We start from the raw sequence: 23,175 nt of genomic DNA, 5'->3' as shown, positions 1-23,175 counted from the left end.
ACACCCAGGATAAATTGTGCATATTGCAGTGCCTGGTTTAACTACCACGGCTAAAGGTTTAACAGCAATTGGAAGCAATTTTCACAGACTCAGGGTCTCAGCTCTGGCTCGACGTGTCTTTTGCAAACCCCTTTTCTGTAAATGCCTTTGAGCTCTCCAAGCTCTGCAGTTGTCATCTGTATATGCTCAGCAGATTGCTGATAAATCCCACTGCTCTTAGTGTCTGACAGTGAAAGGAATGCCCAGATGCTGAGACATCAGTCCTCTTAGGAGACTTCTAAAGTTGGGACAGCCAGAAAGTACTTCCAGTCTCTTACTGTGTGCTTAATTTCTCCCATTCGGTTTTACAGTGACCACTCATCTGATGGAAAAGGCAGAAGAAAGCCTATCAGGTTGTTCCCTGCTTAGTCTGTTTACTGGGCTCTGAGATCTTCAGGCTTTTGGCTATGAAGCTCTGACACAGCCCTGTCTAAAGCAACTTTTAAGTATAAAAAGTATAATTAAAGGGAAGGTATTTCTTTGTATTTTATTCAGGTATCTGATGGACACAAAGGTCTGCTGATTTCCGGATATATTTTTAGAACTGTAGAAGTGGAAAGTTAATTGTAGAAGGGATGAAAGAGGGGCTGACACTTATTTCACAGCACCCTCTCTAAGGCATTTCTTGGTAGAATGTGTCACTTAGTATTTTAGGTTTTAGTACCTCAGTGCATATGAAAGAAGTCACTGTGTGATTTTTCTAAGATACAAAGAGAGTCGTTAATAGTAAAAAAACCATCTGCATTTAATGTTTTAGATGTATTTTCTCTGCATCTTTGCAGGACTATTTCTTGGAACAGTATTTCCTGGGAAGTGTTAGCTATCCACTCTCTGGACTCACTGTAGCGGAAAGCTAAAGCTATAGTTTATCAGTTCTTACATTTCTCTGCAATTATTTGAAGCCCAATCCTGCAAGTGTGTACATGCCACAGTTAAATTGGTCTTACAGGGCTTTTTATAGGATCAGGCTCTTCATCTTCTACTATTGGTAAATTACTTTTCTCATCTTCATCTTGAGTAGTTCTTATTCATTGATTCACTTTATTTCTTGGACAGCAGAACAATGGCAGCTAAATATTAGGAAAACTTTCCATTAGAATAACATTTTATACCTCTGTGTTTTCTGTTTGGTTTGAAAGAGATTATATTTCACATTTATTAATCAAGGAACTTAAAAGACTCTTATCAAGTAGTTGCTTGCTTTGAAGTAGATGAGTTCTTTGCTATGACAAGGGCATGTCACAGTGACTGATAAGAATTTGGTATGAACAAACATCTTTACTGTAGAACAGCCCCCTGTGTTGTTGCAGTCAGCGCAAGTACTGCAGTTGTTGGAGGTCATCGTGTACAAGACATTCAAGAACATTATCCTGAAAAGTCTCAGCACTTCCAGGCATCTGTGGACAGCCCTCATTCAGTGGGTGCTTGAAAAGTCCATAGCACAGCCTGTCCCTGGTCTCCACTGAGTGGTTAGCCATTACTGCAATATAAATAACATTCATCATCCTTTAGGTTGGCAGGTAATAGCTGTGCTGGGCCAGAGACTATGGGGCTTTCTCAGAAAGGAAGACTCAATCACAACTCCACACTCCTGTTATGAGTGCTGACCTCAATAAGTTAATTTTGAGGCTGACAGACTCAGATGGGTAAGGGCAGCCTGGCCTCTCAATGAAACTGAGCAACCCTGGCATGCTGAGGTGTGTTTTGTGGTGCATACCCCTGTTCCTCCCCAAATTCTGGGTTTCACTTGGTGCTTGAAGCTTCCTGTAACAGATGCAGCTGCCACAGTGATGCACATCCAGGGCTGTGCACGCAGGGCAAAGAGTGCCCAGCCCCTCACCAGCCTTGCTCTCATGCCCACCTCGTTTCACTGCCTGTCTTCAGTTTCCAGCCTAGACTGGAGAGCACTGGAAAAGGGGAAAGAGTGAAAGAGAGGACTTAACCCAAACCCCTATGTCTCCATCCTCCTCTGCCTGCCAGACCTGCATCATGGATCTGTAGTAATGAACCTGAGTGAAACTTCCTAGTGTGAGTTCTTCAGTAATTTATGAGATTTTTGTAAAAAGCCAGCAAAAGAATTCGCTTCATGCTATCCTCCTTCCCCTCTGGCATTCAGGCAAGCAGCGAGAGAGTCACTTAGGAAAAGATACTTTGACTTAGTGATCTCATTCAGCACATTATGTTGAATTATTTCAGCAAGAATACCTATTAGTAATCATTTCCAGTTCCAGGGAGGATGAAGGAGGCATTTTGGCATATGAGTCAAGAACCTGCTGGGCTGTTTCTTCAGTCTGGCAAAACAGGGGAACTGTGGTGAATTCAGAAGTTTAGTCAAACAAGCCTGAAGTTTAATTCTCCTGAATGGCTTTGACTGTGACATGCCATCACTCCAACCTGCAGACAGTGTCCTGCCTGCTGCTGGGCACTGAGCCTGGCAGAGCGCTGGAAACCTGCACAGCTGCACTGAACTGCTTAGGCTTAAAGGTAAGGTATGAAGTAAAAAGATAAATAAACCCTCATCCAGGTCCTGTGAGACAAAATGGAAAGATGCCCAACAGCTCCTGTGAGCATCAGATTGAACTATTCATGAAAATTAATGGCATGCAGAGCTAATAGGCTGTTCCTTGGCCTCGGAATGATATTGTACCTTCTGGGAACATATTGTAGCCTGCTGGGAGATCAGTCTGCTGCATCTGAACTCCCTTGGGGCCAGACCCTGCTCTTGCTGCACCTTGCATGGTTAAACCCATAGAAAAGGACAGAAGCAGCACAGAATCTAAGTAGTTTTGTGGGGTGTTTTTCAAAGCTCTGGTTTTCCCAGGTACAAGTTTCCCAATCTTCTGATGCAGCAGCAAATACATTCTTCCCAGTAGGCTCTGGATTTTACCCTGGTCCTGCCGATGTTGCTTTTTCTGACTGCAAGCAGCAGAGGAGGTTCTCCTAGGCAAGGAGTATGAGCCTTTCCCAGTTGCTTCCTGAGTCTTGTGATATTTTAGCGACTCCAGCAGGGCAGGGCAGATGAACTATGTGTGAATATTTCCAGCTGAGAGTATTGCAGTAGAAGCTAGAACTGTGCCAGTAATTATGGTTCTGATGTTGTAGCTGGATGGACAAAATATCATTTTTGGTTAATCTGAAACAAAGTTTTTTTCCCATCAAATGAATTTCCTTTTTGTGTTAAACAGCATGATTTATTTTCTGGACCATAATATTTTGTCTGATTAGGATTGGAAACCCCCTGGATAATGCTGGCATGCCATGTCAGCTTATTCCATGTCCTCAACCTACATAAGGCAAAACTGATAAATTTGTCAGTAAGGCCCAGTAGCAATACTGGGAGACATCCTATAGTCACGTTTATTTCTCTAGATGAAACCCCCACTGTTTGTGGTATTTTCTGCCCTTTCCAACCATGTGAGGTATTTCTTAATTTGACATCTGAAATCTCTGAGACCTTCCTCAATGCTGTGTTGCTGCACTTACTTTAAGGTAGCAGGATATCATAATCAGATCTGATTAAGAGCCATTTCATTCGTTGTGATATCTTCCGTAGGATCCAGAGAAATGGAAACAGCTCAGCTACAGAAACCAATTAGAAGTTGTTGAAGGTTTCTCATTAAGGCAGCCATCCCTCATGATCACACACATGCCTTTTGCACCTAGGCTTTGTATGGAAGGCAATGTACATTTTACATACCATTGAGAAGCCTCACTGCCCTCTACTCTGGCTGCCTCTCTGCATTCCATCACTGCTCTTGATGCTTCTTACCCTTTCCTGCCTCAGGGTTTTTGCAATCATTTTCCTTCCAGGTTAAAAGATATTGGCTTCCAGGAATCACTTACATTTCATCTATAATATAGTAGATGCAAATTTTTGTGACCATTGCAAAGGATCTCTTGGCTCCTTGTGCAGGATGTTTATTGTGTTTAGCTCATGGAGTATTTGCTCTTTTGTGTCCTTGTTGGTACTTCATTGGCAAGTGACTTCGAGACAAAGAGCCTCCAACCAAGGACAACTTGCTGATAAGAGGATTAAAGAGAACACGGTCTCTGAGGCCTGTTCACGCTGTCAGTGCTTGGACTTGCTCAGATGCTTCCTGTGTATTCCCAGTCCTGAGGTAAAACTGTCTTCAGAACTCTGCTTGTCCTTTGAGGCAGTGTAAGTTAAATTCATGCTGGTGGAGAGAACATGCCCCATTAGTATCCTAGGTACTCAGCTTTTTGGAATTGATGATATGGAAAGCAAACAAACCTATCAGGGAGTTGCCATTTTCTAAAGAGAGGTTTTTCCTTGCCATATTAAAACACTGCCCTAAACTTCAAATGAAATGTTCCCCTGTGTTCTCTTTAAGGTTCAGGATATTGGAGCAGGTAGTTGGTAAGCACAAACTAAATCACACTGAAATCCAGTGCAGACCTGGCAAGGGATTAAGCCCATACGAGAAGAGAAGCTGATGGTAAAATGAGGACAGAATGAGAGTGGATGTTACCTTTTGTTGCGATGGTTTTGCCAGGAAAGCAATGCAAAGTGACCACAGACCTGTTGCCATCGGGGGGGGGGGGGGGGGGGGGGGGAAGGAGCAAAAAAGTGTCATTTCAGTTGCAGAAAGGAAATTTTAATAAAACATTGCAGCAGAGCGAGAATTTAGTTTTAAAAGAGTGTTAGCATAATTGTGCACAATTTGGTTTTATTTAAATACGTTAAGCACCATTGTTTCTTTTCCATGTTACGGATTGACTGGTGCTAGGTTGCAGCAGTTTTCCTTAATTGCTTTAATCCTTGGCCTTAAGAAAATGAATACTTTAAATTTGCACTTGTTAAGTACACTGCTAATGAAGAAAAGGCTTTAGCAATCTTTGGCGTACCCAAACTATATGTAAAACAAAAGAGAAAGCGAAGAGAAAAAAAAAAAAAGAGAGAGAGGGAGAAGCTAATCACCAAACCATTCTGTTAATGCTTATTTTAATCATCTTGCCTGCCCTTGCTGGCAGACAGAGGCATTCGGCTGCAGAGGCAGGAGGCAACGATCGCCATCAAATGGCACTGATGTTGAGAATTGGGCCCAGGAGGACAATTTGACTTGTCAGTTTATATAGACATAAAGCTTCATTGTTGTGCACAGACACAACTGGCTTTTTAAAAGCCTATTTCCCTCCTGATGATGTGAGAATCTGCTCCCCTCTCTCCTACTGTTCTCCAGCCCTCAAATTTATTAGACAGCATTTGTAGCACTGCTCAATGTTTCTGTGGTGCCGTAGGGGCAGCTGGGGTCCAGCAGTGCCACGAGCAGACCACAGTGACCAAATGCCCAGCGTTGAACCACGGGTACCTGTCGGGGCTGGGGGAGTAAAGAGCTGTGACTGCACACTGGGTGATGTCTCCTCAGAGAGTTTTAACATACAGATATCCCTGATGGAGTATTCTCTGTGGAATTAAGTGTGTGTTTTAAAACATACAGGATGCTCAGAAGAGAGGAGCGAACAGCATTTCCTTGGGGGGCAAAAATGACACATCTCCAGAATTCAATTAATTACCAGAAATGTATTATCTATTTTCAAAAACAGCTCATGCTGCTATTTTGCATGTGCAGGAAACTTTTATCTTTCTGACAACTAAGAGTAGCAGTTAGCAAAGTGTGCTTATGACTTCTTTTGGCTGCCTGTGCCTCCCTGCACTGCAGGGAGCCCCTGAAAGGGTTTCAAGTAGCACAGTGCAGCATTTTTCCCATTTCAGCTTTTGCATCCTGCAAATTGGAGAAAGTGACAACTGGTGCCCACATCGAACAGTGGCATTTGCTGCTCCAAGGAAAACAAAGCTTCAAAATCCCGCTTGACTGACTTACAGCCTAATTGTAGCTATCCAAATGCAGGTACTCCAAAAAAAACAGAGAAACAGGGGAGTAAGGCAGCCTTTGTCCCACTTTGCCTGGATAGCTGCAGCATTGTGTACAAGGCTGCCAAGAATCCCTTCTTGCATTTAATTGCAAAAATTTATCATAAGTTTGTGGTAAACATATAAGGAAATCCAACTAAACATTTGTGTCTCCGTTTTGCCTACGTAAATTACTTCTGTGTACTGGTATCTTGCTTCTAGGGATTGTAATCTCTGTGGAAGTGGAAGATACTGCAATAAACAGAGTTTTAATGAAAGGCCTTTTCCAGAATTTCTTTTTTCCTTGAATAATCACTTTTTTCTTTCTTTTTGTAAGGAAAAAGTCTATTCTCATTCATTACATGAGTGTCTTTGAAGGGGCAAATGCACACAACTGCCAGGTCACGTACAGCAAGGGCTCTATGCAGGGTTCTCTTCAGCTGAAGCATGATTGGGAGCAGTAATTGAGATTAGCTCCCCAGGAGATGGGCCTTTGCTCTCCTACTGTTTTTTCTCAGTAAAATAGTTGCATTTAATGCATTTATGAGTAGACTGTAAGTGCTAACATACTTTCTTCCCATGCCCCTGCCATTTCCATGGCAGGCTTACTGAAGAAATAACAATACATAAAGCTGCATAAACATTTAAGGTCTTCAGTGTCTGCTGCCACTGGCACCTTTCACATTTTCTATTTGAAGATAATTTCATTTCACACTTTTACATCTGAAGTGCCTGTTTTTGAAGACCTCAGAGTATTTTTTTTTAGTGTATGTAAATGAAGTTTCCTCCTGCCTCTGTGAGTACATTAAGTAACAGTACTTGCAGGTCTGATGCAGAGAGGTGTAGGGACCTTGTGAAGTTCTGGAGTGAGTTAGGGCAAAACTGCTGAGTGCAGATACACCCATGAATCCCTGAACCAGCAAAAGGTGGATTGATCACCATTCTGCAGCTACATGGAGTAATACAACATATGAAGCCCATGCTTCCCTGTAGGAAAGTGTGACCCTAAGGCAGCTGGTAGATATTCCAGGATGTACTCCCCAGCTTTGAGCAACACTGAAAACTGGAAAAAAATTTCTCAAGAAATTTGCTTCCATTTTTGGTGTTGTTTTTTTTTTTTTTCATGAAGAATAATACTACTGGAATTTACAAAGTCAGATTGTCACCTGGCAGAGCACTGGCTTCATTCAACCAAGGCCTGTGAGCAGCAGCAATTGCTGCTCTCTGAAGGTGAACACCTCAGGTATTTTAACAAGAGGGGACATGTTCACCCAGCTGTAGAAAAGGGGGTCTACCTTCACTGGTATGGTGTCTCCTGGCAAATGCTGAGAGGAAAAATTAGAAGAATGAACATATCTATGAAATGTCCCAGCTTTTTTTCTCCAGAAAGGCAGATTCAGGGTGTCCTTTGCCATAAGTGGATTCTCAGGTGGTTTTCTAAAAAAAGATAAGCAAAAGAGCCATTGACATTCAACAAGAGTCAGATGTCTAAATGCCTTAAAGACTTTGGAAAAGCCAGCCCTTTATTCTCTGTATTAGGTTGCAGTGGCAATATTGACACTCAGTAGGATGTTATTAGCATGTGATTTTCTCTTTTCATCTTGCACAAGGGCATCAGGCAGAATCGCCCTCTGCTGCTGCACGAGCAGAGGAGTTGTGGATTGATGTATCAGCACTTCATGTTGCTGGGTTGTTCTCGGGAACATGTGCAAAAGGGAAATAATAGTAGAACAAGGACATTTCCCAGGTTAGATAATGTGCTCCACTGACATCCTTTACTTTGCTTTTAAGAGTGATAAGCATAACGATGCTGAGAACAATCTGGTGTTTTTCCACCACTTTTAGAAACCTCTTGTCATTTTAAGCTGCTGATGTTTCTTCTCAGGTGCTACCTGGTGATCCTTTTTTACATTTTTATTACTGTTGCTTCTTCTCAAGAAATAAATTTGCTGAGAGTAAAGAAAGTTGCTCATTAGAGCAATGTAATTAAAGGAAAAGTAGACATCATGCCAAGTTCCGTTTTCTCTACAAAGCGCCACCTTGGAGATTGCCTGAAACTCAATTACTCATTGCTATGCTTATTAGGGAGAACAATATGCTGAAATGATCCCTACTTCTAATAACCTTGTTTTGTACATGTGAATCGTGTTAATACTTTTTGCTTTGGTGCCTTAATCACCATGTATAAAATGGATCTGTTTCTAGAGGGGGAATAGGGAAGGTGGGCCACGTGGTGGGTGTTCTCTGAATTGCCACTCTCCATGGAGAGTTTCTTGTTTCCTGCCGGTCCACAATCATTTTATGGCTTTTTGTTGTTGTTGTTGTTGTTGTTGTTGTTTTCTTTTAATCACATGGAACAGCATTTATTAACAGATTACATCTTGATAACCAGATTTCCTCTGGTGAAATGAAAATGTTCATCCTCTGCCTTGCTCTCTCCCTTTGGGGGAAGGACTGTTCAGTATCTTTCATGTCTTGGTCTTATCTTTCTTACCTCATGGCTTCACCAAGACAAATAATTTCTGCAACAGAAAGCTGACAGTAACACTTACTAAGCAACATTGTTCTGATCATCAGTCTGGTGCCCAATTTTCTTCCTTGATGTGCTACCCTGATACTTTCCTGCTGTCCTCCTGACATGATGTCTTCAGCTTTTGTGAACAGGCTGTTCCTATGGCCCCAAAAAGCCTGTGTGCCCCTGCAGGTGTGTTACAGGGAGCTGTAAATACCAGTATTCTGTCCAGGGCTTTGGAAGAGGCCTGAAGCCATGAAGGAAACATGATGTACTTCCATCCAGCCCACAGCATAAAACCCTCCTTAGCTTCAAGCTCAAGCCTTCTCCTGTAAATGTGCAGGAAACCTTCATTTATGGGATACTCCATCAAAAGTGAAGGGCAGAAGTCTTAATCATGCTAGTTAGAATGGCCAAAATTGCCATGGGAATGTGGGGAAATTGCCTGAGTTTCAAGCTCTGTGGTGGCCAAGTTCATTTTTGAGTACCAGTAAGTTCCCCTGAAATTCTTTGTCAAAAATGCCACGAGCACTTATAAAATAATTGTGTGAAAACTTCACTTCTGATCAAAATCGTGGATGGAAGTGGCTGAATGTTGACAATATCTAAAGGAGAGAGAGGGAAGTCATTTGTTCCTAAGCAAAATAGCTTGACTGGCAAAGCTTCACTCCCAGAGTGGAAAAGAACTGGTGAAATGTAAGGCTGTTCTCTCTTTGGTGGAGGTCTCCATCCCTGGAATTGTTCAAATCCATATTGGATGAAGTTTGGAACCACCTGGTCCAGTGGAAGGTGCCCCTGCCTGACAGAGGAGTTGGACTAGATGATTTTTAAGGTCCCTTCCAACCCAAACCATTCTATGATTCTATAATAGGAAGAGGAGATTAGTTCAGATTAGTTCAAGTACCACCAGTGTTTTATCTATCATGTAAGGCATGTATCATCATTACCAACTATGTCATATGAATACTAAGACATCACTGTTCCTAAGAAATGCTGTGTGTTCATCTCAGAAGGAAATGCATGGCTGTGCAGTTAACCATTCCTTCTCTTTCTTTCATGTCAGCATATTTCAGCCCTCTTCTGCAGAGCACAAAGAGACATGTTGAAAAGGAAAGTCTTACCCTTTGATGTTTATTTGTTGCATTATCCACTTTTCACGGCTCTGTTATTCCAGAATCTTATTGAGCCATTCATTGGCAAGTGGAAATTTCCACTGCTGTCAGTAGAGTATTTCTGCCTCTGAATCACTTAGTTTGGCCCCTGATACTTAACTTGGGGCCAGATTATCAAAAGTGTTGAGCACCAGCTTTCTGAAGGCTTAGCACCTCCCACTGAGGACAGATTTTCAAACTGCTCTACACAGAACAGCTCCTGTTGTGACCCTTTAAGGACAGATTTGCAAAAGAACTCAGCAGTTCCCTTTCACCAAGGGAAAAGGCTGAGCCCTTTCCAAAATCTGTCCAGCTTAGTGCCAGGCTGGAAGATAAGGACTTTTGAAAATGCAGCTTTTAGCAAGCTCTCTGATATGGAAAAATACTAAGTTCCAAACATTAGGAAGGACTTGAAACAAATGCTTGAAAAGAGAAAAACCTCCACGTTTCAAGACGTGCCAATTTTTATTCACTGATAGAGAGGCTGGAAGAAAATTTTGGATCTGAACAGGTTTTCCCATAATTGCCCACTAGGAGGTTTCCTGCACGTTGTCCTGCAGCAGCTGCCAGGCAGGATGCTGGAGCAGAGCACTGCTGTGCTGAGGCAGCACAGCAATTCCTGTGTTCTCAGAAATTCATTCTCTTAGCAAAATGTGATTTGTAAGCAAAGTAGCACAAAGCAGCCATTATTCTTCTACCAACCTTCCAACCTTTCCGGAAACAAAATACCCAAAAAAACAAAACAAGACCAAAAAAAAAAAAAAAAAAAAAAAAAAAAGGAAGATTGATTTGAACCTTATTAAAATTGATTGAATTTTCCTTCTGAAATTTTAAACCCAGGATTCCCCTTGCATGCACTACACTGCCTTGTCCTCCAGAGAGCCTTTCCTGGTGTGACTAGCAAGAAACAATCTGTGTAACCTTGGAAGTTTCTGGGTTTCTAGGTGAGTGTTAGTTCTTCACCTGAAAGTTATTGTAGCCAGGTGGCAATGGAGGATGTGATGCAGAGAGGGTATTTCAGTATCTAAAACTCAAGACTTCAGGCTTTAGCCCTTGGCAGCACTTGAGCCCCCAGGAAGGTAACTCTGTTAGACTTTCGTAGTTCAGAAAACTGAAGCTGCACATCTTGCATGTGTGTTCTGGAAGGTGGGTGTTTCCCACTCTCATGGGAGCAGGCAAAGGAACACTAAAGCCTCAGCAGCCACTTTGGGACCTGGCACAGCCCAGTGCAAAACAGACATTTGATTTTGGTCTGCTGTGCTGCAGAAAATACCTAGAGAGCCTTGCCACATACAGACTTCAGTCCTCTGAGACCCCTTGTGAACTTAGGATGGGCTTTTCCTTTGCTTATCAAGCCCCATTTTGACATAAAGTACTTTTAAAAATAATGAAATAGATGTAAAAGAAATAAAGCAAAGGAGGAGCCGCAGGCTTGCTAAAAGCCTTTACTGCTGTCACAGGACTGTGCAGCTTCTGTGATTATCCCTTGCCTTGTTCAGCAGTGTATAATTTAATGATTGCATCCAGGGCATGCTATTAACTTTCTTTTCTACTTCTGCGACCTCAAAGCTCATTAATTCTTTTTACTATTCCCCACTTGACGTGTGTGTATGTGTATGGGGAGGGCAGTGGCTAAAGAAGTGTTATGGATTTCATATCTTTGCTTCGTCTGCCACATTATAGCAAATGACAGTTGATTAGGTCTTTCTATAGATCATTACCAATTGTTTTCTACCTTGCAGATGCTGCTATTACGACAAATCTATCATATCCTAGAGATCCTATGCAGCTTGTTATTTCTGTGTGATTTATTACACTTGCAGTAGAAATGTTGTTAGTGAACATTGGGGAAGCAGTGAATATATTGAGAAATATCAATGTATCCTCATGTTCTGGCTTGCAGTGACAGTCAGTGATCCATCTCACTGACACTTACCTTGTTAACATTTTGATCAGATGGCAAATTTGTCATTTTTCCTGGTAACAAGTATAAGTTTGTACAAGAATTGCAGAAACAGGGGGAAGATAAAGGGCCCCTCTCTTAGTTTTTTCCAATGTGATGTAATCAGTAATCTTTCTGTAAAATGAAATAATTACTCTGTGGAAAAGCTTATCCACTAGAAAATGTGCCAGTGTTAGAAAGCTCAGATTTCTCTTCATTTGAGGATTGAATGAGTTCCCTTTGCAGCCATTACTGACACATTGATTAACACACCAAACCAACATGAAATGATAATATAGAACAAAAAGGTTTACAGTCGGATTTCTTCTCCTTGATTGTAGTGAGGAACACAAAGATCTTGCAAGTAAAAGTGAAGGCATTATCTCTGGGAACAATGGAGTACAAAATACTACAAACACAACATTGCAGATTTCTTCTAATCCTCACACTCAAGGCTTTTTCTCAGCTGGGCTGTTGGCTCTACAGCTCTTCTGTTCCGAAGCACGGGCATGAAAACTGTGCTCAAAACACAAGTGGGCTACACAGGGGGAAATTACAGCCTTTAATGAAATAGAGTCATCTCAAAGAGCCAGTGATTCATCTGACAGCCCACAAACACGGGGAAGGTGGCAAGAAAAAGAGTGGGATGTTGCCTTTGGAGAACTATAGCTGTTCACCATCTCTGTGCATGGCGTTAATAAGGGCCTGTCTGCACAAGGGATTGAACATGGCAGGACTGACACAAAATCATAGAATCAAAGAATCATTTAGGTTGGAAAAGATTTCTAAGATCATCAAATCCAACCATGAACCCAGCATTGCCTAGCCACCACTAAACCATGTCCCTGAGTGCCACCTCTACACGTCTTTTGCATGCCTCCAGGGATGGTGACTCAACCACTTCCCGGGGCAGCCCGTTCAGTACTTGACAATGCTTTTAGTGGAGAAATTTTTCTTAATATCCAATCTAAATAAGCCTGGACAGAGGATGTGTGTTTGACTCAAGCTTCAGTTCAGGACCAAACCAAACTAAATCCTACACAAATAGTCCTTATTGCAGGACTTGCATGAACATTTCTTTCATTCAGTTGGGTTTTTTTCAGTTTTATCTAGTGAAAACTTGCCTGCATTATTTCAAATGGCAAGTGCAAAATATAAGTTCTCGGTCAATATGATGAAAAAAAACAGGGGTCAAACAGTTCTTCATTTTAACCTGATAGATTAAAAAATACAGACTAGGTAGATCTTGAGAGTACTTGGATGAGAGTTTAATTGAAATGATACAGCTTTTCATTCTTATCTTCCCCTAAATGACTTGGGAGATCTGATCCTCATCTGGGTTTGATTTTATCTTGTTGCTGCTTTTCTAACTTTCTTTATAGTGTGTTGTCAGGGTGTAAGTGCTGTGAACAAAGGCTCAGATTGTATTCAGAGAGCACACATGGAAACTGAACACTGCTTCAGTTGTGTCATTTTGGTCATAACAGTATAGCTTGGAATTGTTTAAGTCTTCTAATGTTGTGCATAGCAATGCAATAGTTCAGGTACCAGAGAAGTCAAGGAGCGAGTCTTAGTGATCTGCATCAATTTGAGAAAGCACAATGTCATCTTTTAGAAAACTAATTATTATGATTAATATATAGCATAGGGAAGTTATGTGGGAGGGCACAAGTTGCATCTGCTGGTTGAATTGAATGAGTTACTGGTTTTTCATTTCCTTTTATTTTCAGCATCCCATTGAATAGCTGAAAATGTATGAGTATGTATTTTCTATAGCAATATCTCTTGGACTAAAGGCTGTGCCTCCTACAAAACCACTCCTCAGGTGCCTGGCCCAGGGGAGCAGGTGGGAAGCAGCACATTTGTTGTTTGCTGAATTGTGAGCTGAGGACCTTTACCAGGGAGACATTGAGGTGCATCAGAGGTGCAGCTGCACCAAACTGCAGAGACCAGACAGATGCAGGAATGGGGCTGATGAGGTGATGGGAGACAGGAGTAAGTTCTGGAGAGGAAAAAGGGGTACCTTTACTTCTTGAAACTGACTGTGACAGGGCATCTCACAGATGTATTGGAGGTGATGGCACAATCTTTCTGTTTAACACCGCAGCACCATAACTGCAAGTTCCTGAAAACTCTGATCACGTAGTAAGTGCTTCTTACTGAAAACAAAGGGACTTAATTGAAAATGAAGAAAAATATGAAAATTCCAGGAAGTATTGCTGAAGAAACTTGGGCAAAATGTTTTCTGAGAGAAAAGCTAATAGTGAAACAGGTGCAAGGAGAACACAGTGAAGTAAGTTTAACAGAGCTGGATGACAAGATATTGCTGCAATTTGTCTTTAGGATCACACAGAAAGCTGACAGATTTCACTAGGTCTTGGTGACATTCATATAAAAAAAGTTTCCTAAATCACCAGCTGAAATTTCAGACAATGGTTTCTGATAAAGGGATGTCAGAAAGCTTCACCTTCTGAAATTGGTGACTCATTTACCATTATCTTCATTGAACAGCTGAGATCTTTCCTTTCGGAAGAGAGATGAAAAATTCTCTTTGAATGTACCATATTGCTTCCAATTCCAGAGAGTAGAAGGGAATTAATGTTGAGGATGGTGTTGCAGTAATTAGTTTAAGATGCAAAGGGCCGAAAGTAAATCCCAACAAGCAGCAAGAAGGGGATTCACCAGCAGAGCAGCTGGAGGGTGGTACTTTTTTTTTTTTTTTTAGAATATGCAATCAGTGTTGTTCATCAGTGTTTTGCTCCTTAATAATTAGAGCAAGATTAAAAAAAAAAAAAAGCAGAGCAGATTATTGCTGGGAACTCATTTATGGCTTTGTCAGGAGTTAATGTTGAACTCTGAAGGTGGTTAAGACTTTTGATGGAAATAGCTTATGGGGGTGTTTAGTGCCTGATGGTGGGAATGCAGACCACCAGCTCCTGTTCAGTGGTTGAAAGCACATGTGCTCACACAGGCTGCTTGGAGTCCAATCCCATTCCTGTTTAAACCAGTGTGAAGATATGAGCTTGATTAGCATTAGGCTGGGCTCTTGAATTAAAAATTCTTCATTGAGTACATGTAACATAGCAGAACCCTCTCTTTCTCTTCACCTAAGTGGCAGAACTTCTACTCTTGGGCTGTTGGCATCTCTCTTTTGCTGTCATTGCCACAGAAGAATTTCCTGGGCCTGAGGACTCTATTTTATCAGCTCATGGGTTTTGCTGGTTCTTTTGTGTTTTCAGACTGTGTGCTATGAGCTGGCAAACTGCAACTTGTGACTCTCTTAGGAGTTTTGTTTAGTCATTTAGGTTTTACCTGTTTCTAAACCAGATTTTTTTAATCAGCCCAATTTGGTCGGGTTTGCAAGAAAAAAATATATTTGCCCTCCAATTTACATTAAGGAGGGCTTGCATTTCATTTCATTACCATAAAACAAAACCAAACCGAAATAAACCGGCACCGCTGATGCACCAAGAAAGAAGGTGTTGTTTAGTAAACATCTGTGGCTTCTGATGGCTTTGGATAGCTGCTTGCTGATGGCCTGGAAAACCTGGCAACAGACTTAGAGTGAAGGCTCCATCCTGTGATGATCCAAAGTTGCAGTTGCACTGCCTGGCAGTTTTGATATGCATAAAGCTGAGCTGCAGCCCACCTTGGGAAGCAAAGATCAAAATCTCAGAGACTTAACCAGTAAGGAGGCTCCTTACTGGGACCTCTGCATTTGCAAAGAGCTTTCTTTAGATTAAACACTGGTCTTATAAGAAATCCGGTTGGGTGCCTCTCAGTTTCTCAGTTCAGATCCATGTCTGCAGTGCTGGTGTCTCTCCTCACCCTCCCACCTTGAGGGTGTCTACAAGATAAAAGGGAGAGGGAGCTGGGGGTTCTGGCAGGGTAGCCCTGCAGGCATTTCCAGGCAGCAAAGTGAGATCAGCCACAGCACAGTTCCTTGACTTCAGCTCAGTTTGCTGGAGTCCCTGGCTGACAGCACTCCCTCCCTGCTCCTGCTGCTCCAACATTTATTTCACAGTAAAGTCTGGTTCCATTTAATCATCAGTATGCTAGGACTGAAATGACCTCCTTTTTATTTCATTTGTTTTGCCAAGAGTTGAAAGATAAATATCATTTCAGTACAAAGCTATAAGTAGCAAGATTTCTGTGATTTCTCCTCCTTCACACATCCTCAGCCTTATTCATAGATACCTGACAAGGAAGCAGCAGCAGGTGTTAAAACAGTCCATCTTGCCAACAGTCAGATAGGCCATCAACAAAACAATGCTTTTGTATGCGGGTTTTTATTTTTTACTTCTGGCATCTGGTATCAGTACAGAGGTTTTAATGTGAAGCAGAAAAAGCCTGAACAGGGTTTCCAAAAGCCAGACTTTTACCCAGGTGGGTCAGGAGAACTCTGAACTCAAATGAGGTTATAGAAAAATATTGAGTTTTGCTCATTGCAAGCTCGACAGCCCACTTAGCACAGTTCACTGGCCCTTGCTAATGGACGTGTGGTAATGTCCAGTATCTCTCATAGCCATGAGTTTAGTTTTTAATGGATCTGAGGTCACTTTGGCTGAGAAGTCCACACATTGACTTCTTGCTAATAGTGCTTAACATTTCTATGAAACTTAGCTGTGTTTCTTAATTTCTTTGTTACAGGAATATTACACTCATGGCACTGCTGGAATGAGGATATAATGGATTCCCCCTCCACCTCCAATTTTCCACTCCTGAGCAAACCTTCCCTTGGGAAAGATGGACTTAGCTTGTTGTGGGCATGAGATACCTAACTTAGCCAGGATTCACCAAGAACCAAAAAGGGTTTTGTGGAACTGCTGAGGGGTTTATGTTTGCTTTTTTTGCTTTGTGGTGGGCTGGCAACTCGGTAGCATGAGCTGAGTGGCTGCCATGTCTGTGTGGTATTATTTGTCTGTAAATGCCAGATTATCTTGTCAGGAAATCAAACCCACAGAATATACTTTCATTGCCAAGAATTATGTAAAGTTCCTTTTGCCTTGGGGTTTGGTTTTTTGTTTGTTTGTTTTTTATTTTTGGGGGGTGGTTTTTTTTGGTTTTTTCTGGGTTTCAAGGTTTTTTTCCTCAGAATAGGAGTCCTAATTCTATCATTGCCTTGCCAGGATCTCTTGCTTTCATTTCTCTTCTCGCAGGGCCAGCCCCTGAGCATGTTGGATTCAAAGGATACACAGTGTGTACATGGAAAATAAGGGGTTAAGTCAGAGATGTTCACTTTTGTTGCAGTTACTGGGATGGCTGCCTGCATACCCAATGAATACCCCCAGCTGGAAAGATTTTAAATAGACTGGGCTGGATACATGGGAAAAGAAAAAAAAGTTGAACTGATGGGAGCATTTTGTCAGGATGATAGACTGAAAAATACAGCAGGTATTTTCTGTCTTTTAATGTACCAGGCTGTGTAATGCAGTTGGGCTCTCCCACCTGAGGGATGTGTGTGCCAGTTGGCACCAGGCTCCCCTCTGGCTTGGCATGGCTGCCTTTCTGGGCCAGCCCTACTGAAGGAATGTGATTTGCTATGAAAAATGTGTTGATCAGGCTTGGTTTTGTGCCACCAGGCAGATTAGTGAATTGCCTTGTCTGCCTCCCATTGCTTTATTCCAGCCAGCAACATCTAAGCCTTTATGATTTTGCAGGTCTTCATTAAAAATCGCTGTTTCTATATCTGATTACTGAGCCCCATCTGGGGAGAAATGAGCCTTTCATCTGTGTATTATGAGGCCATATCTGAGCACTTTGATTCCATAACAGAGTAAAACCAGACAAACTTTCTGTTCAATTGCTTTTACAGCTCATCTCCAAGTTCTCTATGAGCCCTGTCCTGTCCCCAGCACATAATGTCTGGGGTTAGGGCATTTCTTTTGTTTTAATTGCTCTTTTACTGCTAAATGCAATTTTTGTAATTGCTTACATAACTCCAGGGTTTTATTTTAAATTAATCTAAATTTGCAGTCATTCTACATATGTTCCTCCTAACATTTGCCTATTATTTGGATTAATTTCACTAATTTATCACCATTGTTTAGATATGCATTGTTTTTATAATCCTTAAAACTGAATTAAAGCACACTTGTTGGGCTAAAGGCGAAGTTTGCTTCGCTAAATCAAGTGGATTTCTTTTCCCTCTCTGTTACTATTGTGTGTGCTCTGGTAGTTGGCTGTAAAATTGGCAAGTAGTCTAGTAAATAAATAAATTATTTTGATTGCAGAGTGAAATTAATGGGTAGTGCTGGCATTTATTTTTCTTTTTGTCACATTCTAAAATATTTCTCAATATTTAAACACCTAAGTAGCAGCCAACCTCTTTTACCCAAGGTTAGCACAAAAGTTTGGTGGTGGCAGTAGTGAAAGGAGCAGAACTCATGATTAGCTCGTATTTTTAGTTGGTGCCTGGCTATTCATCTCTTGAGTATAATTTCAAATGGTTGGGTAGGGATAACCCAAAAGCCAGTACAGTTTGTCCTCATGAGCAAGAGCTGTGCCATCAGGTACTTTCTTTATGCACAGAGCAAATGGAGACATTTGATGGTGGTGCTCATCTTTCATCTTCCCATTTTCCCCACCAGTGCATTGTACAGGGACCAAGAAAATATATAATATGGGAGTTATGGGCAAATTACTTTCTTAAAGGAAAATTTCCTTTGAAAATGGGCTTCAGCTGTGAACAGGCTGTACTTCCATGAGTACAAATACAGAACCAGAAGCCCTGAAATGTTTCACTGGCTATATATTAAAGCTGTCTTTAGGAATGTGGAAGAAAGGCTTTTTTTCTGAATGTGCATGAAAGGAACAGCACACAGTTTATTGTTCGACAGCCCCAGCCAAACTCTTTTGTGAGGAATACATGCATATATTTCTGGGATTTGGCATGGGAAAAACCCTTGTGGGGGTTCTCTTTGGGTATGATATAGTGTTAAAATATAACAGGTATCAAGACCAAACTTTTCTCGACTGAAAAACTCCTCCATTGATTGTCACACTGCAAACAACAGAAATGTGAGCCAAGGGTTTCTCAGATGTGCAGTAGAACTCAGCTTTCCCCTTGACTATGAGCAGGCAAGGAGGATTCACATAGCTACAAAAGGATGCAGGCTGGATTAGTAAAGGGCAACTCACATTTTGTCAAAACAAGGAACAGTCAGGGGTTTCCTCCTAACTGATCAATTCAGTACATGTGAAAAGACCTTTTTAAACAGAAACAAACTTATTCCCTTAAATTCCACTATTAATTGCATGTAATACACGGTGTATTTATTTTACTATAGTGTTAACAGAGATTGCATATAGTTATTTTTCTTCCAGCATGTGGTGCTTTGATGATTTCTCACAAATTGCAGTTTTTAATCTTAAATTGAAAATGTGTCCAGAAATTCAACTAGGCCCAGACTTGCATTGTAGAAAATAAAGAAAAGGATTGCAGCTCTCATAAACCCTTATCCATGAGTAATTATCTTGTTATGTTAAAGTGGTTCTCCTGAATATTAAAATAATTAGGACCAACGATCTCAGCAATACTTTCCTCAGATGTTGTAATTGGCAGGGGGTGTTAACTAATTAAATGTATTTCTATTGCTGGCTGGCTAAAGAAAAGGATGAAACACTTATAATTGCTGAGATTTAGCAAGAGCGCTTGTTTACTGCAGTATAAACAGAGAGATTACGGTGTTTGTGATGGGCTAATAGCTGGAGACAGCAATCGAAATGCTTCCTGAGGGCATTTCTCATTGCTCAAGGGGAGCTGGAATAAGGGGCTTTGGCAGAGGGATGGGGCTCTCCCCATGAGCTCAGCAGTGGCTGCTGCAGCAGTGGATCTCACAGGATGGATCCCGAAATGCTGGGAATTGCTGTGGGCTGGAGGGAATAGGCACACGCCTCTCTGCAAGTCTGCAAGGGGTAAGCTCACGATGGAAACAGGCTGGCAGGTCAGTCAAGGCATCCATCCACCCCTGAGCAGTGTTTGTGTACCAGTGCTGGGTTAAACATATGCCCCGTGTGCTGTACCCCTGGGATCCCATTCCTGCCCTGTGGCAGCAGACATTGGGTTGGTCTGTGCTTCCTCCCCTCCTCTGCAAAAAACCACTGCTGGTGTCTCAGAAAGCTGATGGTTACTTGCTCATATTTTTCTTATTTCAAAAGTGGCTCTTTCTCTCTCACACACTTTTTTTTTTTTTTAAGTTCATAGGAAAGACTTTTTTTAAAAAATACCACTCTAAAACTGGCTATTGTCTGATCTCTGAAGTAATCAATTTTGGATTCAGCCCCCTGTAACTGTTTGACATTTCAGGGTCAGCAGAACAACTTTCTGGCAGATTGAAAAGCTGTGTTTCTGGCCCCAGGGTAGATTAGAGTAAAACTGGGCCAACTAAAATGAGGTTTCAAAGCATCTCACTTCCATTTCACTGCAGTTGGAAAAGGCAGTGAGGACTGTTTTTAGGGAGCACAGATGCGAGAAACCTTGCCTCTTTCCGTGCTTCCCTGTCTCCCTTTCCCCACACGTGCTTCCTCCTCTTCTTTTGGAGTAATCCCAGGCACAGCTGTCACTGGGCTGGAGTGACCCAGCACAGGCTGGATCAGTTACAGCTCCTCTCCAAAGCATCCCTAAAATGCAGAGGAGGGACTGTGTCCTCTTGGAGACACAGCAGGGATGTGAAAGCAGGGAGATGCATTCCCCATCTCCAGCATTTTTCCTGCTTCCTCTCCTCCTCCCTCCTCCTTTACTTCCTTTGCCCCTCCTCTCTCCTACCCCTCCAACTTTGTTCTCCTCTGTTTTTTTCATTCTCCTGTGATTTCTTCTTGTTTTCTCTGCCATCCCTCAGTCCACACTCTCATGAGAGCAAGGAACAACAGCAGTCTTTTCCCTAGCTGGGGGGAAGCTGGAGCCCATTAGCTGCCTCAGCCGAAATCCACCTCCCCTGCTCGCTCCTTGCTTTTAGCCTCCTCATAAATGAAAATTCAGTTCACTAGGAAGAACATATGTTTACAATCCCACAGCTGGTAGGTACATGTGTACCAGGAGTGTGTGCCAAGGTTATATAGACACACGTCACTTTTATCCTAGAACCCCATTTGGCGCCTGGGAACATCTTCATGCCATAATGCTGTGGAGGTCATTACTACTCCCTGTAATCCTCCATGAAGGTTTTCCATTTTCATTTATACACAGTAATAAAATACACATCTCAGCATCAGGCATTAGGATTAGTACTGACAAGGCTTAAGCTGAAATGTTTTAAGGATGCATTTCCAATGTAGCTAGAATAGCTAGCATGCAGCGTGCAATTATGCTGGCTTCATGGAGGGAAGGATTTATGCTTCAGCACTGTTCATATCACAGTGACATCAACAGCATAAAAGGAATTTTTTTTAAAAAAAAAGATTGAATTAATTTTTGCATTGCAGTACTAATCTAGTATTATTAATTTATTTTAAGTTTCTAATGAGGATAAACCACCAGAAGTGTGAAGAGAAATGTCCTTTCTAATTTCATCATCTCTTCTTTATTTCTTGGAGGAAGTTTGAAATCCTGGGAGGCTGTGATGTGGGGTTGACTGGCTGGGTTCAGAGCAGGGGCTGGTGTGTGTGATGGCTCTGGACAGAGCTGCCTGGGGGCAGAGTGGGTGCCTGGGCAAGAACTGAGCCTGCCTTTCTTTGCTGATGCAGCTTTGAGCTCTTGTGCTCAAGTCTCATTGCATCCAACAGGGCTCCAGCCCATTCCTAAATGTGTGTGAGCACGAGCATGTGCCTTGCTGAGCTAGTTGGTCCCTGTGCATTTAGAGCCCATCTACACCTGCTGCAGGCAGGCCAGGGTGTTCATTCCCAGAGGAGATCACAGCCCCTTGAAGCATGGACTGCACCCAGAGGAGGGACAGAGCACTGTGGACTGGGAGAGCTGACCCCCTTCCTGTCTTCCATCTCCCCTAAATGTCACAGCCCTGTTTTACCAGCCAGGAGAAAGCTGTTCTCTCCCTGTCATTTTCTGCCATCTGCTTCTCCTCTTCCTCAGCTGGAAGGAATAATGTAATAATCCTTTGGAGCATCCTGGGAGGATGCATGACGACTGGATGAATTGGAAAAGGAGATGCTTCTGGTGGCTGCTTCCATGCAGCCAATGGGTGTGACAGCTCTCATGTTGCTGCCTCACGGCCAAAACGTGGGGTAAAAACAAAGTCAACCCAGTAACACGAAGTGCATTGCCCCAGAGGGAGTTCTGCCTCCTGAAAATTCCCGTCACACACCCCAGTCCTTAGCAACAGAAGGCTTTAGACCTCTCCTCCCCCTTCAGTGCATCATGGAAGAACAGCTGGCCTCACAGCAAAACATAAATTCCTAGTGCAAAATGAACGAAAAGGAGCAGATAGATCCATTACAGGCAATCATCTTTTCCCCAAATTTTTCTGAGAGCCCCAGTTACTTGAAGTGGAGCCTGGCACAAGCATGGTCACTAGGTTATATATTCACTTCTAGTTTCTGGCCATTCCACACTACAATGAGCACAACTGGAGCCCAGCGGGTTCAGACTGCTTTTACATTGCTAGATTTACAGTTGCTGGCATACTGGAGATACAGAGAATTGAGAAGCAATTTCATATATTGCTGTTGCCACTGCTGGCAGTTCCCTGCCCTTCAAGATATTTGTTGTGATAGTATGGAACCACCCTCTCCGAAGGTTATATATTTAAAAAGCCCAAGATGCTGAAGGAATGCTGTAGCTCAGTGTGCTTGCCTAGGTTTTAGTAAATATGTCATTATTTTGTATTTACTTTTCTAATTTATATTTGGGGTTTAATTGCAGCCTTAAATCTCTCCTTATTTTAGCAGAAATTAAAAAAAAAATCACTCAGCCTGTCATAAGGTCAGATATGACCTGAGGAAAACTAAGTTTGTGGTATTAATTTTCCTTCCTGACTTCCCCATCTTTGGGGTGAAAAAATGCAATTTGCCACCTTGCAAGATGGGTGCTATTTTGGTAGGAATATGGGTCCTCCCCCCCCCCAAAAAAAAGGAGCTAAAACTTAAAGACCTTAATTCACCAGCCTTACACCTTAGACACCCCTCCATGTGTACCTGCCCCTCACAAAGTGACAGTGCTGGGAGCTGAAACTGCCTGAAAAATAGTGTATAGTGGGGAGTGGTCACCCAACAAACAGCCCTAGGGCACCTTTATTCAGGGCTTTTGTACTGAGCACGTCCCAGTGAGACCCAGCAGCTGCACTGAGCAGTGCACAACTGCAGTAACAGTAATAGCTGTAAGTGCCAGCTGCATTAGTGCCTTTTGCAAAGCACCAGGCAGTAGTGTAATATTTTATGGCTGGTGGAAATTCAGCCACTGAAAATCCAGAAAAAGTGTTTTTCAGGTTTTGTCTCAAGTCAGACACCTAAATAGTACAAAGTCTCATTGCAGTTGGTGGATCGGGTCTCTGAGTAACTTACTTAGCTCTTAGCCTCAGCTTCCACTCAAGCATCAGTAGTGTTATTACACTGTGATGTAACCAGTTTATGATGCAGTATTGGTTATTTGTGGTAGGGCAGATCCCAGATCCTGGAGGGTCTAAGAATGTCAGTGCCTATATGAAGGGCAGGGAGGCAGAGGCAGCCTGGCTCTGCACGAGGTGCTGGCGCTGTCCCATCACAGCTC

At 42.2% G+C, this 23,175-nt stretch overlaps 1 protein-coding gene across 9 annotated transcripts in view; it reads left to right on the top strand.

Moving 5' to 3' along the window:
- FHIT (fragile histidine triad diadenosine triphosphatase) overlaps positions 1-23,175 on the top strand; it is a 553,468-nt gene that overhangs the window by 470,884 nt on the left and 59,409 nt on the right. Inside the window, exon 6 of one of the 9 annotated variants that reach the window (XM_069027663.1) lies at positions 16,167-17,748. The exons of 7 other annotated variants lie outside the window; for them this stretch is intronic. In XM_069027663.1, the coding sequence (XP_068883764.1) occupies positions 16,167-16,205 (39 nt within the window). In that variant the 3' untranslated portion in view covers positions 16,206-17,748. Of the gene's footprint in view, positions 1-5,773; positions 6,128-16,166; positions 17,749-23,175 lie in introns of those variants that run through there. One more of the 9 variants, XM_069027664.1, reaches the window with a different exon arrangement.

The sequence above is a fragment of the Aphelocoma coerulescens genome, chromosome 12, assembly GCF_041296385.1.
Source record: "Aphelocoma coerulescens isolate FSJ_1873_10779 chromosome 12, UR_Acoe_1.0, whole genome shotgun sequence".
Classification (NCBI taxonomy): domain Eukaryota; kingdom Metazoa; phylum Chordata; class Aves; order Passeriformes; family Corvidae; genus Aphelocoma; species Aphelocoma coerulescens.
The sequence above is the reverse complement of the archived record's forward strand: the minus strand, read 5'-3'. Positions and strand labels throughout refer to the sequence as shown.